The sequence below is a fragment of the Schistocerca americana genome, chromosome 6 (assembly GCF_021461395.2).
Source record: "Schistocerca americana isolate TAMUIC-IGC-003095 chromosome 6, iqSchAmer2.1, whole genome shotgun sequence".
NCBI lineage: Eukaryota > Metazoa > Arthropoda > Insecta > Orthoptera > Acrididae > Schistocerca > Schistocerca americana.
Window position 1 is genome coordinate 210544449 of NC_060124.1, and position 21263 is coordinate 210565711.

At 40.1% G+C, this 21263-nt stretch overlaps 1 protein-coding gene across 1 annotated transcript in view; it reads left to right on the forward strand.

Moving 5' to 3' along the window:
• The first annotated feature begins 137 nt into the window (after positions 1 to 137).
• LOC124619318 (LYR motif-containing protein 4) overlaps positions 138 to 21263 on the forward strand; it is a 48603-nt gene continuing 27477 nt past the window's right edge. Inside the window, exons 1-2 of the mRNA XM_047145627.1 lie at positions 138 to 291; positions 415 to 535. Of these exons, the coding sequence (XP_047001583.1) occupies positions 209 to 291; positions 415 to 535 (204 nt within the window). The 5' untranslated portion in view covers positions 138 to 208. The remainder of the gene's footprint in view (positions 292 to 414; positions 536 to 21263) is intronic.

Genomic DNA, 21263 nt, shown 5'->3' on the forward strand with positions numbered 1-21263 from the left:
ATATTGTAAAATTTGCTCAGTTACTGGCTTTGTGCCCTTTACGTTGAATAGCAACATTACATGATTCCCTTTCAGTGCTAGATACTATAGAATCGTGATTCAGAATCAGAGAGTAAGCAAAACACATTTTGCAATCACAAAAAAATTTCCATAGATAACGATAGAAATCGGTAGTCATGTGTTTTCTACCCGGCTGAAAAGAATTAAAATGAGTAGTACGAGGAATGTTGTTTTGAAATTATACAAAACAATGTTGAGGGAAGCTGAGAAGTTTCCATCATATAATTACAGGTGCACTATGCAGACAATGGTGTTTGAAGATGAATCACGTTTTGCATTAAAAAATCTCTTAAGGTTAAACTAGGTACATGATTTTCTTATCGCTAAGTGTACCTGTCTTTACAATTGTTTCAGGACCTATGCCCTGAGAAGGATAAGAGCGTCGTTTCGAGAGAATAAAAGTCAAACAAATCCAGCAGAAATAGATAAGGCAATACAATATGCCACAGATAATTTGGGTGCCATTCGAAGACAGGTTTGTAGCTTTCAAACAGCTCTACGGAATTAATGTCTAATTGTGAGTAAGGCAACACGTACAAATGTTCACGTTGTAATAATGTGTGTTTTAGGTTAAGTGAGGTACGGTAGAAATTTCCAGCCCAAGATTGTTAATCAGATTTCGAATTATTTACAGCTGTTATCAGGCGGTTCTATCCTAGATTCTGCTATGTCAGACGACGAGAAATATAGATACCAAGAAATAAACTCTTATTTATATCCAATACTTTTGTTTGGGAAGTAGGCTATGTTTTCTTCATTAGACCTTCCACCTGCTTTAATTAGTTTCGCCTTAGATTGCACATAGATATTTGTCTTTAAAGTAAAACTTCGGTGAAGATTATGATATCAAAAAAATCACCAAAAATGATATGTTGATCGTAAGAAGGCAATCTTCCATTAATAGTTGCTAAAGGACTATTATTATGAAGCATCTGTGTTCTGATTCACATGAAGCACCTTTGTGTAAGATTTTGGACAGTAGAGGTTCTGCTTTTTAGATTACATCACCCGTGTAATTCATAAGCATCGTGTACCTCACAAAAAGTTTTCGCTAGCCCTAATTAAAGAAATTTAAAGACTGAAGGGAAGTAATATTGCACAGTTGTTTGTTGCTGCTACACACAACTTACGAACTATGCACTATTGGGAGTAGTTGTTTTCGAAGCACTCTCTTATCTTTGGCAATGCTGCATCTATATGCTGTTGTAATTTGTGCTTCATAGCATATGCTATGTGCACCAGAAGTAACATCCAGGGGTTACAAGTGCATAAATATGTTAAAATTAGAAGTGCTTTGTTCAAAACCACAGTACTGCTGTACAGACAAGTACAATATTGCGAAGATCAACAGTTACTGGATGAGAAAGAGGAGTGACCTGAAGTCTTATAAAGATGGAGCAGATGCTGTATATGACAAATTTCACTCTGTATGAACAGAGCACTCAGAAATACATTTGACAGTTATGTGTGAGCAGATTAAGATCATGTAAATTCTGGAGGTTTGTCCAATAAATGGCAAAATAATCTCGGTACAGCCCTGTTAATGACAACGTTTTTTATACATTGTCACTTGACAGTTTGCCTTCCCATTGCCTATCCACATAAACCCTCGTCCAATGTGCCTTAATCATTTTACACTGCCAAATTCAGCTATGTAATTTATACAAGTAAATATATAATTTATATTACACACTTCTTTTAGGCCCTACTGGATATTTTTAAGCTGTATCAACTGAAAGTAGAAAATCTCTAATATGTGATATTGGACCCCCTGTAAAAGTGTGGTTCTGGTGACAGAATGATCTGTAGCATAGCTTGAGGTCTAGGTTAGTATGAAAGGAGACAGTTTGAGTTGACGAAGCGAACAAATGTAAAAGTCAAATAAAGATTTTAGTAACGTAGTGAGCTCTAATGTAACCTTATGTTTATGACCACACCCTATTTAAATGCACTTTGCCATACTTAACATACTTTTCATAAAAACTAAAATAGTAAGGTAAATTCAGAATAGATAAGTCTCTGATGAGTATTTTGATGCATATTATATACATATATCATAAATAAACGCCGGCCGTGGTGGCCGAGCGGTTCTAGGCGCTACAGTCTGGAACCGCGTGACCGCTACGGTCGCAGGTTCGAATCCTGCCTCGGGCATGGATGTGTGTGATGTCCTTAGGTTAGTTAGGTTTAAGTAGTTGTAAGTTCTAGAGGATTGATGACCTTAGAAGTTAAGTTCCGTAGTGCTCAGAGTCATTTGAACCATAAATATACCGGGGAAAAAAAATATTGGAACGGGAGGTGGTTCCAAGGGTCGACAGAAGCATCCGATCCCTCAGGTCGGCTTTGACCTGTGATGTGAGGGTGTTGTCGTGTGTGATGTCATGACGGCGCGGAGTTTGGTTTGTGAGTGTGGCGTGTTTGTAGATGTCGTCGTGTTGTGGTTTGTTGTGCACTCTGGTGGTATGTTCAGGGTTTTCGTTTGTGTGGTGTAATGGGCTCAGTTTGCTTTTGCTCATTATCCAGAATTGTTCGAGTGTCAGCTGTGTTCGTAGTTGAATTCGTTTCAGTGAGTTAACGATTTTGTGTGAAGGTTAATTTAGTGTTGTTTGCTGTACATCATGTGGTAATTTTAGTAAAATTAATCGGTTGTTGTTTTTGTTCAGGAATGGATAGGACGGATAAAATTAACAGTGCGCAGGTCAAGGGAAGTGTTCTATCCCAATGTCTGGCTGTGTGTGTTGATATTGGTATCGGAAGATGTTTTTGAGCTATATAGGCCAAGGGAAGTGTTTGATCCTAATTTATGGGATCGAGAGCTGCTGTTGAGCTATATAGGTCAAGAGAAGTGTCCGATTCCAGATGATATTGTGTTTAGTGGTATTGGGAGAGTTTTGTGATGTAGTTTTTTTTTTTTTCGTCGTTTTGTGTGGTTTTGTATGGGGGTGGGTGTCTAAATTTGTTTATATTTAGTTTGCCCCCACCCAAAAACACCCCATTTCCCGCGCTTGTCCTGTTAGTGTCCTTAGGCTTTTTGTGGAAAGTGTGTGTGTGTGTGTTTGTTTTTTGATGTATTTTCGTCCTCATAATGTGTACGTACCGACTTTATATGCGCCATACTGGATTCGTGGTTTATGGTAGTTTCCGCCATATTTGTGATGTCATGGGTCTCAAAGCAGACGGGGGGGATCGGAGGCTTCAGTGTTCCCGGTTCCAGTATGTAACTGGTACCACAAAAAGTGCTTCGTGTGGTGTATGCTAGGAGAGACTGTAACCACTCGCTGTTTAGCTGAAGTGATGGGCAGTTGAGAGACATATTAACAAATGTGTTAAAATACTTTAATTAATCTAATAAGATTGAGTGACGAAAACCGTATAAGTGACTGTAAAAACAGTTCAGAACCTCATTTTTTATTAGTCCAAACCCATGAACTGCAGATCTCACATTGGTCTTAGTGGGGTGGCTTCTGCATCTACATTTACATTAAACTCTGCAAACCACCATGAAGTGCATGGCAGAGGTTATGTCCCATTGTAGCAGTTACTAGGGTTTCTTCCCTGTTCCATTTACATATGGAGCACAGGAAGAATGGTTGTTTGAATGCCACTATATGTGCTGTAATTATCGTAATCTTTACCTCATGATCCGCATGTGAGTGATATGTAGGGGGTTTGTAGTATATTTCTAGAGTCATCATTTAAAGTGGTTCTTGAAAATTTAGAGAATCTGCCTCTTCACTTTCTTCAGTCTCTCCGTGACACTCTCCCATGGGTCAAACAAACCTGTGACCATTCTTGCTACCCGTCTCTGTACACGGTCAATATCCCTTGTTAGTCGTATTTGGTATGTGTCTCGCACTTGAGCAATATTCTAGAAGTTGTCACACAAGTAATTCCTGTGCACACTCCTCTGTAGACTGATTGCATTTCCACAGTATTCTACCGCTAAACTGAAGTCTACCACCTGCACCCATGACTGAGCTTATGTGATAATTCCATTTCATATCCCTCCAAAGTGTAATACCGAAGTATTTGTGTGGTTTGGCTGATTCCAACAGTGACTTGTTGATGTTATACTCATAGGCTACTACTTTTTTTTTCTTTGTGTGAAGTTCACAGCTTTACATTTTTGAACACCTGAAACAAGTTGCCAATCTTTGCATTGCTCTGAAATCTTATCAAGATTTGACTGAATATTTATACAGCTTCTTTCACACAGTACTTCATTATAGATAACTGCATCATCTGCAAAAAGTCTGAGAGTACTATTAATATTGTGTGCAAGGTCATTAATGTACAACCTGAACAGCGAAGATCCCAACACACCACCTGAAATTACTTCTGCATCTGATGATGACTCTCCATCTAACATAACATGCTTGTCCTCCCTGCCAAAAAAGTCCTCAATCCGATCATAAATTTCACTTGAGACCCCGTATGATTGTACTGCCGACAGTAAGTGTAGGTGTGGTACTGAGTCAAATGCTTTTCGGAAATAGAGAAACACTGCACCTACCTGCCTGCCTTGATCCAAAGCTTTCAGTATATCGTGTGAGAAACATACCTGTTGGGTTTCACGTGATTGATGTTTTTGGAATCCATGCTGGTTGGCATTTGATACCTCATTATGTTTGAGCTTAGAATATGTTCTAAGATTCTACAACAAATCATTGTCAGCGATACTGGACGGTAGGTTTGTGGATCATTTCTACTACCCTTCTTGTATAATGGGTGCTAATTGTCAAAGAACTGTGCGTGGTTTTTTATCCAAGAGACCTGCATTAGATTATAGTTAGAAGAGGGGCTAACTCAGCCACAAATTCAGTATAGAATCTGACTGGGATTCTATCAGGCCCTGGAGCTCTGTTCAGTTTTAACAATTTCAGCAGTTTCTCAACACCACAGGCACATTCTTATTTCATTAATCTTTTCAGTGGTACTAGGATTAAATTGTGGCCATTCTCCAGGGTTCTCCTTTGTAAAGTAACATTTGAAAACTTGGGTAAGCATTTCAGTTTTTTGCTTTGCTACTCTGTTTCAGTTCCTGTCCTATTAGGTAGAGACTGGATGCTAACTTTGGTGCCAACAGCCTTTACGTACAACCAGAATTTCTTAGGATTTGTGAATGATCATTCAACAGTATTCTGCAATGGTAGTCATTCAAAGCTTCATGCAGTTTTCTCCTGACAGCGGATTTTGGTTCATTCAGCATTTCCCTATCTGTAGTCCTACACTTTGTTTTACACCTATTGCGTGGTAATGTCTGTTTCACCAATTTAGACGGGACATCCTCAAAGAGGTCAGGTTTATTTGTTGTCATTAGCTGCAATATATTTCCATCATGAGTGGGTTTCCAAACTATCTGTTCTAGGTAGTTTTTACCAAAGGCATTTAGTAATGTTTCACAGGATGTCTTATCACACTCACCACCAACAAAACTGTAATTTTCCCCGTGGACTGTTGCATGATTAAGGCTTCCACCTATGATTACAGTATGGTTAGGGAACTTATGTACAAGTGACCTGAGGTTTTCTCTAAGGTTTTTGGTTACATAAGGAGATGAGTGTCGTGGGCAATAGAAGGATGCAGTTATCATTTTATCCCCACCCTGATACATTGTCTTGCCCAAACAACCTCACAGGTAGCTTCAGTTTCTTTCTCGCTGGATATGTTTCTTGTTTACTGCGACAAATACACCATGAGATTATCCTTTCAATGTGAACTTCGCTGCTTTTGAGGTGTGCTTCAAACTCTGGCAATTTGTTGCGAATGCTTCAGCAGTTAACCATTAGGATTTTAATGTTCTCACCTGTGGATGGCATTTCCACTATCTTTCACTAATACTACTGAGTTTCCTACAGCTGTTTGTATTTGGATTGGGCGGAGAGTTGCCTAATCTGGAAAAAACCTTCTGTGCATCCACAAACAGTCAGCTATCTGAGTAACTGCCTCTGATGTGTGGTACACACCTGACCCGTTTAGGAATACCCTCCATTTCTCATCCTTATAGCTCAAGTTCAGGAAGTTGCAGCCCAGCTTGTAACAGAACCTTCAAAGTCTTGTTCAGTCCTTCCACCCAACTCAGAACCAAAGGGCCACGATCAGTTCTTGGAACAATGCTGGAAGTTTTGAGCGTCATTGAAACTGTTATGTGCAAGGTTGATGTTCCCAACCTTCTCTGCCAGTCACTGGAATGACCCAAGTATGACCTCGGAGCCCAGATGACAGGCATCATTTGTTCCATCATGCACCACGGTCTGCAGTTGGTTGCTTGTGTTCCCTCAGTGACGGCTGGAACAACCTGTTCAGCATCTTGAATGAGGTCCTGAGCATACACACTGAATGCACCTGGTGTCCTGGTTTCCCTTGCTGCCATTTCCCTAAGAGGTACCATCATTTGTACATTTGAACTACCACTCTTTTGTGTTTGCATCCTCTTGACACTGGACAAAACAGGTTTCCCCAAAACAGCTGATGTGGGTCCCACTGGCCCAATTTCAGTTTCAGTGAAAGACAGCACCTCAGACTTGTTGGTTGGGGGGATCGATACAACACCCTGAGTCCTCTCTGGTCCCTTTCCACTCTGTACAGGATGCCTAGCTCTATTATTGAAATGCCACTTACAGTTAAGTGGAAGATTAATGACAGATCCCATACTTTCTGCAGAGGAAACAGGATCTACAGGAGTGGGTAGTATTTGATACCTTTGGTACAGGTACCACAGGCATGTGACTGTCTTCCAACACTCTGACTCACAGCAGCTGCCAATCATTGACAATAGTCAAGGCGATTTTCAGCTGCTTACAAATGTCAACCAACTCATTCTGTGTTTAAGAACAGAATTCACAGTAGGACTGCATTTGAGCTGCATCCTTCAACGATACAGATCGCTATACTGTAGGTGCAACCACAATGGAGAGGTATCTGTTGACAGGCCAGACAATTGTGGTCCCTGAGGAGGGCCAGCAGACTTTTTAATAGATGCAGAGACAATAGTGTGGATGATTGACTGATATGGCCATGTAATGTCAGCCAACATTGCCGTACTGTGCTGGTACTTCTGATGACTAAAATCAAGAGGAAACTACATCCATTACTTTACCCGAGAGCATGCAGCTCTACAGTATGAGTTAATGATGGCATTCTCATGGGTAAAATGTTCCGGAGATATAATAGTTTGGATATTGGGGTGAGAACTACTCAGGAGCAAATACTTTGCCAGTTTCAGAAGTATGTATGCATCCTCTTTGGTTTGGTTTGAAGCTGGCACAGTACTTACAGTAGAATATCTTTGGATTCCCTCTGACACCATGCCTCCATCTTTGCTACCCTCCCTGTTAACCTTTCCCATATTGCTTCATAACCTGGGTTGTGAGTAACTGAATCCGCTTTCCCTTCTTCCCCTTTTTTCCCTCTCTCTCCTCCCTGACGAAGGAACAAAGTTCTGAAAGCTAGTAAATTTTCTATTCTGTTTTGTGTATCTATTGGCTGTACTGAGCTAAGTACTGGTCAGCCCCTCTATCTCTTTCGAGGTATTAAATGTCATGCATATTATTCAGTTGACTTTCCCATTTCATTGAGATAGTTGCAAGCCTTTGTTGGTCTCCAAATTGTACCATATTGCGGTGTGCAACATAATTATGTCGGTGTACGGAAACAGTGTGTGGTAATTGACTTTCTCAAAGTATGAATCCAAATAGTTCCTCCACACATGGAGTACCATCTTCTTCAGTAGAAAATGTCAGGCCACACACAGGTACTGCACCATCTGCAACAATCCTATGCCTTGGGTTCACAGTCCGTCCAGTATCTTAGGTACTGCCCTGACTTTTGCCCCATTCTATTTTCATTTGTTTCCAAAATTTAAAGAACATCTTCAAGGACTTCAATGTAACAATACCAGAGAAGGAAAGTTGCTACTCACCATATAGCGGAGATGCTGAGTCGCGATAGGCACAATAAAAAGATTCACACAATTAAAGCTTTCGGCCATTAAGGTCTTTCTCAGCAGTAGACACACATACACACATGCGCGCACACATGCATGTGCGCATACACACACACACACACACACACACACACACACACACACACTCACACAACTTGCACACACATCTGCAGTCTCGGAGAACTGAGACCACACTGCGAACAGCAGCACCAGTGCATGATGGGAGTGGCGATTGGGTGGTGGTAAGGAGGAGGCTGGGGCGGGGAGGGGGAGGGATAGTATGTTGGGAGTGGCGGACAGTCAAGTGTTGCAGTTTAGATGGAGTGCAGGAGAGAAGGTGCGGAGGGGAGAGGGGGTAAGTAGCAGAAAGAAGAGAAATAAAAGAAATTAAAAGACTGGGTGTGGTGGTGAAATGAAATGACGGCTGTGTAGTGCTGGAATGGGAACAGGGAGGGGGCTGGATGGGTGAGGACAGTGACTAACGAAGGTTAAGCCGGGAGGGTTATGGGAACGTAGGATGTATTGCGGGGAAACTTCCCACCTGTGCAGTTCAGAAAAGCTGGTGTTGGTGGGAAAGATCTATATGGCACAGGCTGTGAAGCAGTCATTAAGACGAGGGATATCATGTTTGGCATCCTGTTCAGCTACAGGGTGGTCCACTTGTTTCTTGGTCACAGTTTGTCGGTGGCCGTTCATGTAAACAGACAGCTTGTTGGTTGTCATGCCTACATAAAATGCAGTGCAGAGGTTGCAGCTTAGCTTGTAAATTACATGACTGGTTTCACAGGTAGACCTGCCTTTGATGAGATAGGTGATGTTAGTGACCGGACTGGAGTAGGTGGTGGTAGGAGGATGTATGGGACAGGTCTTGCATCTAGGTCTATTACAGGTGTATGAACCATGAGGTAAGGGATCGGGGGTTGTGTAAGGATGGACGAGTATATTGTGTAGGTTCGGTGGACAGTGGAATACCACGGTAGGAGGGGTGGGAAGGATAGTGGGCAGGACATTTCTAATTTCAGGGCGTGACGAGAGGTAATAGAAACCCTGGCGGAGAATGTAATTCAGTTGCTCCAGTCCCAGATGGTACTGAGTTTAGAGGGGAATGCTCCTCTGTGGCCGGACTGTGGGACTTTGGGAGGTAGTGGGAGACTGCAAAGATAAGGCACGGGAGATTTGTTTTTGTACAAGGATGGGAGGATAACTACGGTTAGTGACAGCTTCAGTGAGACCCTCGGTATATTTTAAGAGGGACTGCTCGTCACTGCAAATGTGACGACCACGGGTGGCTATGCTGTACGGAAGGGACTTCTTGGTATGAAATATCACCATTACCACCAACAATACCTTCACTTCGACAACTGCCACCCATTCCATCCGTGTCCACCAGTTTCCATCGGTGACACAGTGTAAATAGGAACTTGAAAGTTCCATCACAGTCTCCATCCATATGAAAAATCCTGAGTTCCTTACAGAGTTTGAAAAATCTTGACAATAATGTACTTATTGATAGCCACGGAACTTCACAGTGAAGTAAAAACTGTGTTTTCATTGACCACTTCATCAATCAAAACACCAGACAGTTGAGTTTTAGACCTTTCTGTAGTAAATTTGATGATTTTTACTGCATTGTCAGGAGGTTTTTTGACACTCATCCGAACGTGTAACAGCAAGTGCCTCTCTATGTATGCTGCAAAGTATAGGGTGCAACTTTCCTAAGTTTGGCAACTAAGCTGGAATGAATACAAGCTCATGCCCAATTAGTTGTCAGACCTACACACTTTGATGAATCTAACCGATTTTTCTTTGATAAATTTGTCATCACATTTGAAAATCTCTTCGTCAATAATTTTGTCAAAGACCAGTAAAACAATAGCTCTTCTTCAATACCACCATTCAAATCATAACGACCAAAAGCTATAAATTAGCTTGACCAACAACTTCTGTACTTTTATCAAGCTGCAGCAAAGTATAATCCCTTTGTTTTGAGCCTGTAATGACAGTTTCTTTCACATTTTCTGACATTTCAGCAGTTCTTTTCTTCACAGTTATATTTGATAACTGAATTTCATTTATTATCTGTGTACGTTTTTCCTGAAACAATATTCATTGGATAGCATTTCAAAACAAATCACACATCAGTTGTCATCGTAGCAACATTGATGTTTTCTCTGAGCTGTTCCGTTGTTCATGGCAGTGAGGTACGTAAACATGGTACTTCGTATATCCCCAAAGGAAAAATTCTCAAGGCATTAGGTCAGGTGACATGGGAGGCAAGGGAACAGGACCAATTCATCTCCATCAGTATGCCCAATCCAGCAGTGTGGAAGTTCATTACTTAGATAGTGACAAATATCGATGCTCCAATTAGGGGATCTCCATGTAGTTGGAAGATGATGATCTCGGAATCAGCAGTCAGTTGTAGAAACAACTGCAACACTTCAATATAAGAGGTACCCATTACGGTCTTCTCACAGTAGAAAAATGGCCCGTACAACTTTGTCTCAAACTCACAGAAAATATTAACATTCGGTGACTCTTGTCTACACACCACAGTTTCATGAGGATTTTCAATGGCTCACACTCTTACATTGTGGCGATTAACCTTTTCAGATGATGGTAGGTTGTCTCATCACTGTGTTGCAGTGCCACGTGGTGCCATTGAATATCTGGTGGGAGGTTCTTTTCTTACTTTGTTGTCATTTTATCAAGGCACTGTACTCTTGATGCAGACTTGTGGGGCCCCAATACAAACTTGATGAGTTTACAGTTCTATTCATGTATCAGTCATATTTACATGTGTTATTTACATGTGTTATACTTCAGGAAATACAGAGCTTTGAAAATGAATCATTTATAATAGTCCTGTATTATGAAGACCATAATAATTAACAGATGGGAACTGGAAGTGCTGGTCAACATAAAGATACCAAGAGCCTTAAACCGTATCAAGTCTATTGTTTTGAGTTTAGCTACAAACACAAAAAAGCCGTCCGCAGTATATCTTAACAAATAAACAGTTCTATGATTTTTTTAAAAAAATAGGAGCAGCAAGAAAAATCAGCTAGAGGAAATGTACCCTCAGATGAACTGGAATATTATCTAGAGAAACTTACACAGTAACATTCTGTCATCCATTGTTAAAGCCATGTGGTACATGAATGTCAATGAAAAAATAGCAGTGAATGAAAAAGTATACAACATTCAACTCGGCACTACTTTCACATGTGAAACATGTGGTCTCGTTGACAGTTAACTCACAGGTTCACCTGTGGGACTACATCCAAGATCTGGTCTTATATATGAAAGAACCGTGCAATCTTAGATCACACAGCCCCAAACTACATTGGTATGTTATTACTCACACATTACGATTATTACTCATAGATACAATTAGAACATCAAACAGTAAGATTCCATAAGAGCTATGCAGAATTATTCATGACAGAGTTTGTATTATACTTCTGAATGCTAATTATTTGTTGTAATTCAATATGCACTGTAATTTGCAAGATAATTAGTCACAAATTTTGTTAAAAAGGGCGCATTGTAAGGCAATTGATGTGATTGAAATAAGAATGTAAAATAATTGATGTGGTTGCCAGAATTGATAGGATCAGAATATAAAGAACAAAAATCGTTGTTAAAGTGGCAGGGATATCCAAGAAGGTTCAAGAGAGAAGACTGCAATTATGTGAACGTCTAATGAGAAGAAGCAACACCTACATTGGCAGCATAATGTTAGAAATGGTAGTGAAAGGTGACTTGGGAAGAGCAAGACCAAGGAGAAGACGGATGGGCTGTGTATTCGAGGATGTGGGGGAGGAGACATCTAAGGAAAGTGTGGGACCAAGTAAAAACGAGAAGACTTGCCAAGAATGTTTATCCCACGTGAGTGGGAAAAGAAGATTAGCCATGCCAACACTGACTGTAGGCAGGGCCAAAAAAAGTTTTGAATGCCTGGTTGCAATTATTTTGGGATTTTAATACCTCTGCATGATAAGCCCTGAAACACTCATCATGTTTCCTGATTTAACAATTGCAAGTCTTATCTGATTTTCTGCTTCATCTTGCAAAGTTGGATTGAGATAATGGAATTTCTACAAGCCATTGAGTTGTTATTCGTATTACGCATAATCAGACTCAAATACACACTTGTGTATGGTGACCACATAAGGTAGTCACATTTGAAAATTGGCAAGTTAATGGCCAGTAACATCAAAGAGCTTCACAGTTCCTGATGTATTTGATGAATTCACAAGGCATGGTAGTTCAATATGTGTCTTCTTAAACTGTAGTACTACATTGTATGCAATCCCAGGGACTCTTTTAAGTGTACTATTATCTCTGCTATGAACTGATGATTCATCTTCAATTTCTAGTCATGCTTGAGTTGATACAAAATCAATGTTAATCTGCATCTGTTTACAAAATGTTACCCCAAGAAATTCAATACCAGAGCTCTCTGTAGCTTGCGCAAAAAAAAAAAAAAAAAAAAAAATTGCGTGTTAGACTAGCCTTTGGAACAAATCTTCATTCAACCAACCTTGTCCTCTGATGAATTATTTTGAAAATGGGCAGGTGGTAGTAGGAAGCCAACAATAACAGCTACAAGAATCCCATATGATCTTCCTCTCACAGATTTGATTCATATTAACAGAGCCTGTAGGGCATGACTAGGACTTGAGCAGTCCAGGTCCACTCACATTAATGTGCAACCTGTGTTCGACATCAATGAGCGCTAACCACTCACAGGTGACAGTACTAGCAGTGGAGGGTATGTAAAGCATGTTGGGGGAAGCGGAAAACAGGGCAGTTGTTTTTGTACCGTGGAAACAGAATGATTTATCTGATGTCAAAAAGGGCAAGGTCATTGACTTTTGGGCAAAAGGTGGAAGCATTTCTGAAATAAACTGTTCCTGTGCCACCCTGGTTAAAGTATGCTGTGCATGCCAAGATAGCACTATCCAAAACTGGCGCTGAGGAAACTTTGGTGCTCCAAGGGCCATAGATGACAGGACTGTATGACGATTGCGGACGTGTGTACAGGTGACTAGATGTGCAGCGGTTGACTGACTGACTGCCCAGATGAACCAAGGGCTACCAATAGTGTCTCACCAACAACCGTTCAGTTAATGTAGCTGCATATCGACCTCTGCAGCAGGCATCTGGTTAGTGCACCCATCCTGACTGCTGTTTGTCGACAATGAAGGCTGGAATTTGCACACCAGTGCCACAGCTGGGTGTCCATAGAGTGGCGACAGCTGACCGTTTCAGGACTAACTGTGTTTTATGCCCCATTGGTGTGAAACATCTGAAAAGAACCACCTTCCAACAATTATCAGAAGGTTAGGTTCGAGGCTGGAGGAGGGAGTGCTATAGTCTGGGTCATCCTGCCACTCTGGAAGGCCCCGTGATCAATGCAAGTATGCCTCTGTCCTCGAGGATTATGTCCACCCTTGCATGCAGTTTGTTTTTCCTCGTCACGATGTCATCTACCGACAGGACAGTGCAATGTGTCGTGCAGCTTGCTGTGTACAAGCGTGATTCGAAGAGCACCAGGTTGAGTTTACCGTACATCCCTTGCCACCTCCTCCGTGATTGATACATCACTCCCAACACAGTTTCCACTACCAAAAGCAGTCTTGCTATGCTTCTTGCTGGATCATGTGAAGTGCCGTCTGCAAATTTTCTTCTATCTCGACTGTCGTTGCAAATCTTCATCGTTTCAATCGGGTTTTCAACTTAGGAAGTAAAAGAAAGTCTGCAGGGGCCAGATCTGGAGAGTACGGTGGATAAGGCAGCACAGTGATTTCATTTTTTGTGCAGTTGTCATGCACTAAGAGGGATCAATCTGCAGGTTCATTATCCTGATGCAAGAGCCCTGAATTGTCTTGCCACAATTTAGGCCATTTCCTTCTCACATTTTCTCGCAGGCATTACAACACATCCCAATGCTACCACTGATTAACAGTTTATCCCTGTGGCACGAATTCGTGGTGAACTAATCCTTCAAAGTCAAAGACAACTATCAGCATGGCTTTGACATTTGACCTGACCTGACAAGTTTTTTGGTCGTGGAGAAGCTTTCCCAACCCATTGTGAAGTATGAACCTTGGTCTCAACATCATAATTGTAGACCCAGATCTCATCACCAGTTATGATTTTCTTAAGGAACATCTCGTTCTCCTTTGCGCATTCCAAAAGCTCTTCAGAGATTGCGAGGTGAAGGTCTTTCTGGTCTTGCCTTATGAGCCATGGGATGAACTTGGTGCCAACATGATGAATGCCAAGATGCTGTGTGAGGATTTTATGGCATGATCCAACTGAAATTTTACATTCTTCTGCAACCTCTGTCAGTCAGTCTTTGATTGACATGCATAATTTTGTTGATGTTCCTGACATGAGCATCATTGGTAGACGTTGAAGGATGTTCTGTATGAGGGTCATCTTTAACTTCCGTCCAACCATTTTAAACCATGTGAACCATTTGTAGGACCAAGTACAGCATAAGCACTCATCACAGTTGGCTTCCTGTTATCATTTGGTGTGTCTCTGTGAAGATTTTCGTGAGTTTCATGTAAAAGTTAATGCCGACGCGTTGCTCCTCTAAATCCCCCATCTCAAAATTTGCAGACTGTGCAACACAACGTTCTACTCAATACAGCCTTGAACAATAACTAACAGACATACACCAGTAAAAGTTCTGTCGGTTAAACATTAAACACAGGTGTGTGCAGGGATGCCAACTACATTTCATTCCAACACATCATTGGCATGAAATTATGAATGTTCCAGAATTTTTTGAAAAGACCTCTTATGTAAACAGGATGACACAACTCTCAACATTTTCTAGAAAATAGTTTGAAAACTTTAGGCACACTTATACATTTTGTATGGTCACCTGTGTTCAAGAAGTCTGCAGTCAGATGAGTTAGTGGATAATTTTATATGTCACTTGATCAAATCACACTGCTGATACTTTGGGTTTCTTTTTTCATTATTTTTTTTTCATTGCCATGTAATTCTAACAACAGTTTTATTATGGCTGTATAAATTGTCAGTTTTTAATTATTCATTTATTATTTTCATATAGTTTATCCTGAAAAAAAAAAAAGAAAAAAATTCATACGAAGCTTGGGAATTAAAAAAAAAAGCCAGGTACAAGTTGACTTACACTCTTAGGTTTCTGTACAAACTTAATGATGTATATTGTGTGTTCATCGTCCCGGAAATTGAGAGTCTCAATGATTTTTGCCTGTTATAGGCATTGATACTGGCAATATATCAGGCCTGGAATTCCAAAACTTTTGATGTTTTAATTAAGTTTGAAGTCTGATAGGAAATGACAAGAGAAATATTTTTTTTTCATTATGAGATTTAATTAGGAATCAACAATTTCTGGATTTTTCCCTTTACTTGTACTGTGGAACCTTGCTTCTTGCCAAATGTCAACGTCAACAACGAGAAGTACCCTATAAGTTTTGAGAAGGGAGTTTGCAAGCATCAAAATATATGACACGAATGGCCTTATCTTCTGACTGCATTGACTTAGGAGCCTAAATTTTTGACACCACTAAGTGACCATTGACATTAACAACCTGACAGACAGATGGACAGACATCACAGTGACCCTATAAGGATTCCGTTCTTAGCAATTGAAGTACAGATCTTTCAGTCAAATCAGTATAATCATTTTATTTGTATTATTGTATCTCGTTTGTGACCGGTATAATGAGTAACCTATGGAGCACTGCATGAATCCTGATGCCACTGATCATAGAAATGTGGAAACCAATAATTATTGTGACATGCAGCACATGTAATACATACTAAATTTTCACGTGGGCATTGTTTTTTCAATGTGTGTATTGGAAGCAAACATAGTTTAAATTCATAAACATTTCTCGAGGATCACACAATTTTGCAGCACATCAAGCATATTGAAACATGTCAATGAACATTGATGCAGACAGCTGATGGTGTATGGTTGGTTGAATGCTTTTCCAATCTTATCTAGAAGCTGTCTCTATACTGTTCAGTGATGTATGCCCAATTTTGTAGTCGTTTTATTAGGGTCTTCATCTGCTTTTAAAAATAAATGTCACAAAGCTCCATTAACAGAGTACATTTTGGGGAATTGCTTTAATACTGCATGTTGGTGGAACCCTCTCCACCCTGATAAATTTGAAGTTTGGTTGTACAAATCTGGGTTCGTTTGCCCTTTGCATGAATTGAGGAGTAAAGGAAATTGTTCTTTTCTCATGTATGGCTTAAAGACGTTGATTAGAACATTTCTGTATAATGCTGTTGAGAGTTTGGCGGACATTGAAGGTGTCATAACGCTTGTGTATTTGTGTGTGTACTCAACTGATTTTTTTCGCTCTTGATCCAAATAAGCTAGTGATCTCTTGCAACACTTTCTTGAGATAAGGAGCATGAAAATAATAAATGGATCGTTAAATGCTGATAACTTGCACAGTCATATCAAATCTCTTGTTATAATTACATGAGAATGAAAAAAAGTACCACCAAAGAGATTCAATCCAGAGATCTTGTGCTTATGGAATCAAGTGCATGCTCACTAAGCTGTGGGATCCTTCAATAGTAGCAGCTGCACAAGCTATATTAGCATACCTAAAATTTTCAAACTTGATTTTCTCGAAAATGGTTGAGAGTTGCATCTTCCTGTCTGCATGTGTGGAAGTCCAAGTTGTGCCCTACATACTGTGTTATTATGAATCAAATCAGTGAGGGGAAGTTTTTGTGGCCCCCTTGTTAGTGGTTGCAGTTGGTCTAAGAGGGCAGTATTAATTGGAACAGCAGAGACATCGTGGATGCTGAGAGATGTTGTACAAGGTGCTGCAAAGCTTTGGTGGGAACAGGTGGTGACATTACATAAATGAGTAGATGGTAGTTGGCACCATCCGTGTCTGTACTCCTCATGATTAGCTTGACAAGATGTATCACCTGTCAGTAATTAATAGCTTTGGTCACTAGTTAGCTAGTTATGTGTTCCATGGATAGTTTGAACAATTCTTTTATCAAAATGATGTGGAATGAGCCAGTTTACAGGATATGTATTCATGATAAGTGTTAACAGTAATGAAAATAAAATTTTGTAGTCCTAATCATGAAACTGCACTTAAAAATTAGTTTTTTTTTACAGACTTCTAAATAAAAATTCATTTGTGCAATAGAAGAAGTTGTCCAAGAGAAATGATTTTAGGCTACATTTTAAATGTGCTTTGCTACCTGTCGGGCATTTTATGTTGTTGGATAAATCAATAGGAATTTTGGTTGCTGCACATACAGGGTGAATCACCTGAAACTTGCACCACAAATATTGTCAAAATGGAAGGTGCTATTGATGTGCAGTTTTCACAGAATGGATTGGTAGTCATGGGCTCATTTCGTTAGCCAATTAACAGATTGCAATAGTACTTACAAAATGTATTTGTTGTACAAACATAGTCCTTTTATTAAATGGAACAGTACTTATTTGACATTAACAAACTAAAAGTAGGGTAAATTAGAATGTCAGTGGTGTTTGTTCGCATTTAATTTGCGTTTAAGTGCCTGGTAGAGTGTTCATCGACCCATTTTCATACTACTTCTCTACCATTCCACTCTCGAATGGCGCCTGGGAAAAAGGAACACCTAAATCTTTCCGTTCGAGCTCTGATTTCTCTTATTTTATTATGATGATCATTTGTCCCTACGTAGTCGGGTGTCAACAAAATATTTACGCATTCAGAAGAGAAAGTTGGTGATTGAAATTTCGTAAATAGATCTTGCCGCAAAGAAAACCACCTTTGTTTCAGTGACTGCCACCCCAACTCGCGTATCATATCTGTGACACACTCACCCCTATTGCGCGATAACACGATGCAAGCTGCCCTTCTTTGCTGCACTTTTTCGATGTCCTCCGTCAATCCTACCTGGTAAGGATCCCGTACTGCGCAGCAATATTCCAGCAGAGGACGGACATTTGTAATGTAGGCTCTCTCTTTAGTGGGTTTGTCACATCTTCTAAGTGTTCTGCCAACAAAGCTCAGTCTTTGTTTCGCCTTCCCCACAATATTATCTATGTGGTCTTTCCAATTTAAGTTGCTCGTAATTGTAAGTGATGTGGGAGCTAGTTGTTTTATGATACTTATATCTGAATAATATTGCTGGAGAGCATCCAACATTTATTTCATATCAGACTAGACATTGTTAAAATGCAATCACAAATCCCATACAGTTTCTTTTAAACAATGTGTTCGTGCATCCACAAGCACACTTATTGAGTGTCTGCTGCAGAACAATGTGCAGAATTGTAATATGTATACTTGAATCGGTAGTACGCTCATATCACCGCTTCCTTAACAATACTGTCTGTGTGTAGCAATTTTTTAGGAACACCTAACTGTACACAGCCATTAGCCTGTCCTCAGTTTGTATACCAAATATTTATAATTATTTGTGACTCCTCATATTGTAGTGTTTAAGAGTTCAAGTCTCTGTCCTCACTCTAAAGTTGTGTCCACACCAACACACTTATAATTCCAAAGCCACAAATGCTTATGCTTTAAATCTCCAGTCAGTGAACTACTTTAACTTCATTTTCCATTGAGCAGTTGTACCAGTGGTGTACTTCATCAAGAAGATAGATGATGATGATCATGAGTATAAAGTTACATAATTCATTACAATTTACCAATTGAGAGAGACTGGCCCCCAAATTACATATGGATACAGCATACTTGCTTGAGTGAACCACATGTATAAGTGACCTCAAATCAATGAAATTTCGTAAGATCCCTCATTAACATCAGTAGACTTCTGCCCCAGGGACACCCCTATACAAGACACCAATCACTGAGTGCATGTGTCCCTTAGAAAGGACAAACATTGCTAGAGCATCATCTAATATCACCTTTATTCCCATGGAACAACCCAGACTTGTACTAAGCTTAGCAGTGCGTTTATAACAAGAGCATCCCACTAATTGTGAAAAGTTGCATAATAAGCTCCCAAAGGCATGTGATCAAACAACTAGGGCAACACCATTTGTGTGGCCCTTTTTTGTCATCATAAGATGATTCACAATCTGTTTATTACTGCTCAGACTGCTTAACTGATAATTGAACTCATCCAGCCATCTACTGACAACTTGGTTGGTGTGCTTACATCACAGTTACTGGTATTCTGCGTAAACCAGTTACGTTGGCCACTGATGCAGTGTCTATATGGATCATGACAACCCCTTCAGCATCAACCAAGTCCTGAAGGTGGCACAGTGAAGTGCCAGAACTGGTAGGTATACAATAAATAAGAGCATAAGGACAGCTCGAGGCATTTCATTTTCTTACAGTAGTGAATGGCATTGGTTCCCCAAGACCTCCAGTAAAAAGAATGGACATACAGAAACAATGGATGTTAGGAGCCAACATGCAGCTGAACTGCAACTCAGATTATCATCTAGTGAGGATTAAGCACAGACAAATAATATCACTATTGAGTAAACAAAAAGGCCACAAACAAAAGAGTTATGACATTAAGAAACTGAAGTTAGAAGAAATACGGAGAGCATATCAGACGAAAATAGAAGAGGGGATTAAGAATGATACCAACACGTCAAGTGAACATAGAGAAATAATGTGGAAACGATGTAAGACTGCAATCCTCAAGGCAGCTGAAGAGGTTTTGGGACACATACGGGCACAAAGGAAGATAAAGAATGTATGAGAAGAACTGAGGAGCATAACGTAGCACAAATGAAATTATTTCAGAGAAGAACTAGAGCAAATCTGAATGAATATAATGAGAAATTCTGTGTAACTAAGGGGAAATGCTGTGTAACTAAGGGGGTTTGCAGGCAGAAGAAAAGAGCACTAGGGGAAAAAATAATAATCGAAGAAATTGAACAGTTAGTAGAAGAGAAGCAAGTACGCGAAATGTACCAAAAGATTAAAGAAGAAAAGGCCAGGTTTCAAGCCAGAACAAATATATGTAGGGGTAAAGAAGAGGATTTGATAAGGGGAAAGTAATAAAATACTTGACAGATGGGCAGAATACTTCCAAGAGTTCCTGAACCCAGATGTAGAAGGATTACAGCAAGAAGAACTGATGGAAATAACTTATTATGGACCAGAGGTTTTAACACCAGAACCCACACTGGAGGAAGTGATAAGCCATAAAAAACAATAAGGCACCTGGAGAAGATCAGATCCAGGTGGAACTTCTCAAACATGGTGGGGAAGCACCGTGGAAAATGGTACGTAAAGTAATACTGAGCATCTGGCAGGAGGAAAACATACAAATGGAGTGGAAAGTGGCTCTTATGTGCCCCATATATAAAAAAGGAAATAAATTAATGTGCCAGAACTATTAAGGAATCTCGCTGCTAAATACTACATGTTAAGTGTTCTCTAAGATTCTAGTGAGGGGACTTACTCCCTATATGGAAGAGAGAATTGGAGACTGTCACAGTGGCTTTAGAAGAAATAGGTCAACAACTGATGAAATATTCACATTACACATAATACTTGAAAAAATGGAACCATTTTTAATTGTTTACTTGCACGAAACACTGCTGTGTTGGCCTGTGCCTATCAACAGCTGGAGAGAGGTAAAGGGAACTTGCATGGGTAATCAATGTCAGAAAGACCAAATATATGGCAGTGACCAACCAGCAAAACCTAGGAAATCTCAGGATAGCCCACAAGGAGTTGGAAAGGGTGAGAGGCTTCAAGTACGTTGGATTGACTATCACAGAGAAAAGTGGTATCAGCAGCGAGGTGAAAGCTAGAATAGCAGCAGGCAACAGATGTTACTTTGCTGAACTACCCATGCTTAGGAGTTTGCTTCTATCATGAAAATCTAAAATCTTCATTTACAAAACAGTTAAAAGACCAGTTGTTATGTATGATGCCAAGACATGGGCCATGACTGCAAATGAGGAAAGGATGCCTAGCGTTTGGGAGAGAGGGGTTCTTTGTAAAATAAATGCCCAATATACAATCAAGAAGGTTGGCACATCCGTATGAATGCAGAATTAGAACAACTTTTTGAAGAACCTGACAATGACACTACCATTAAAATAAGAAGACTGCGGTGAGCAGGATATGTTGTCAGAATGGAGGAAGACAGAATGTGTAAGAAGATTTTTAATGGCAAGGCTGGAGGCAGACGACAGAAGGGATGCCCCAGAAAGAGACGGGTGGATAGAATTGAAGAAGACATGAAAAAGCTGGGTATCAGAAGATGGAGG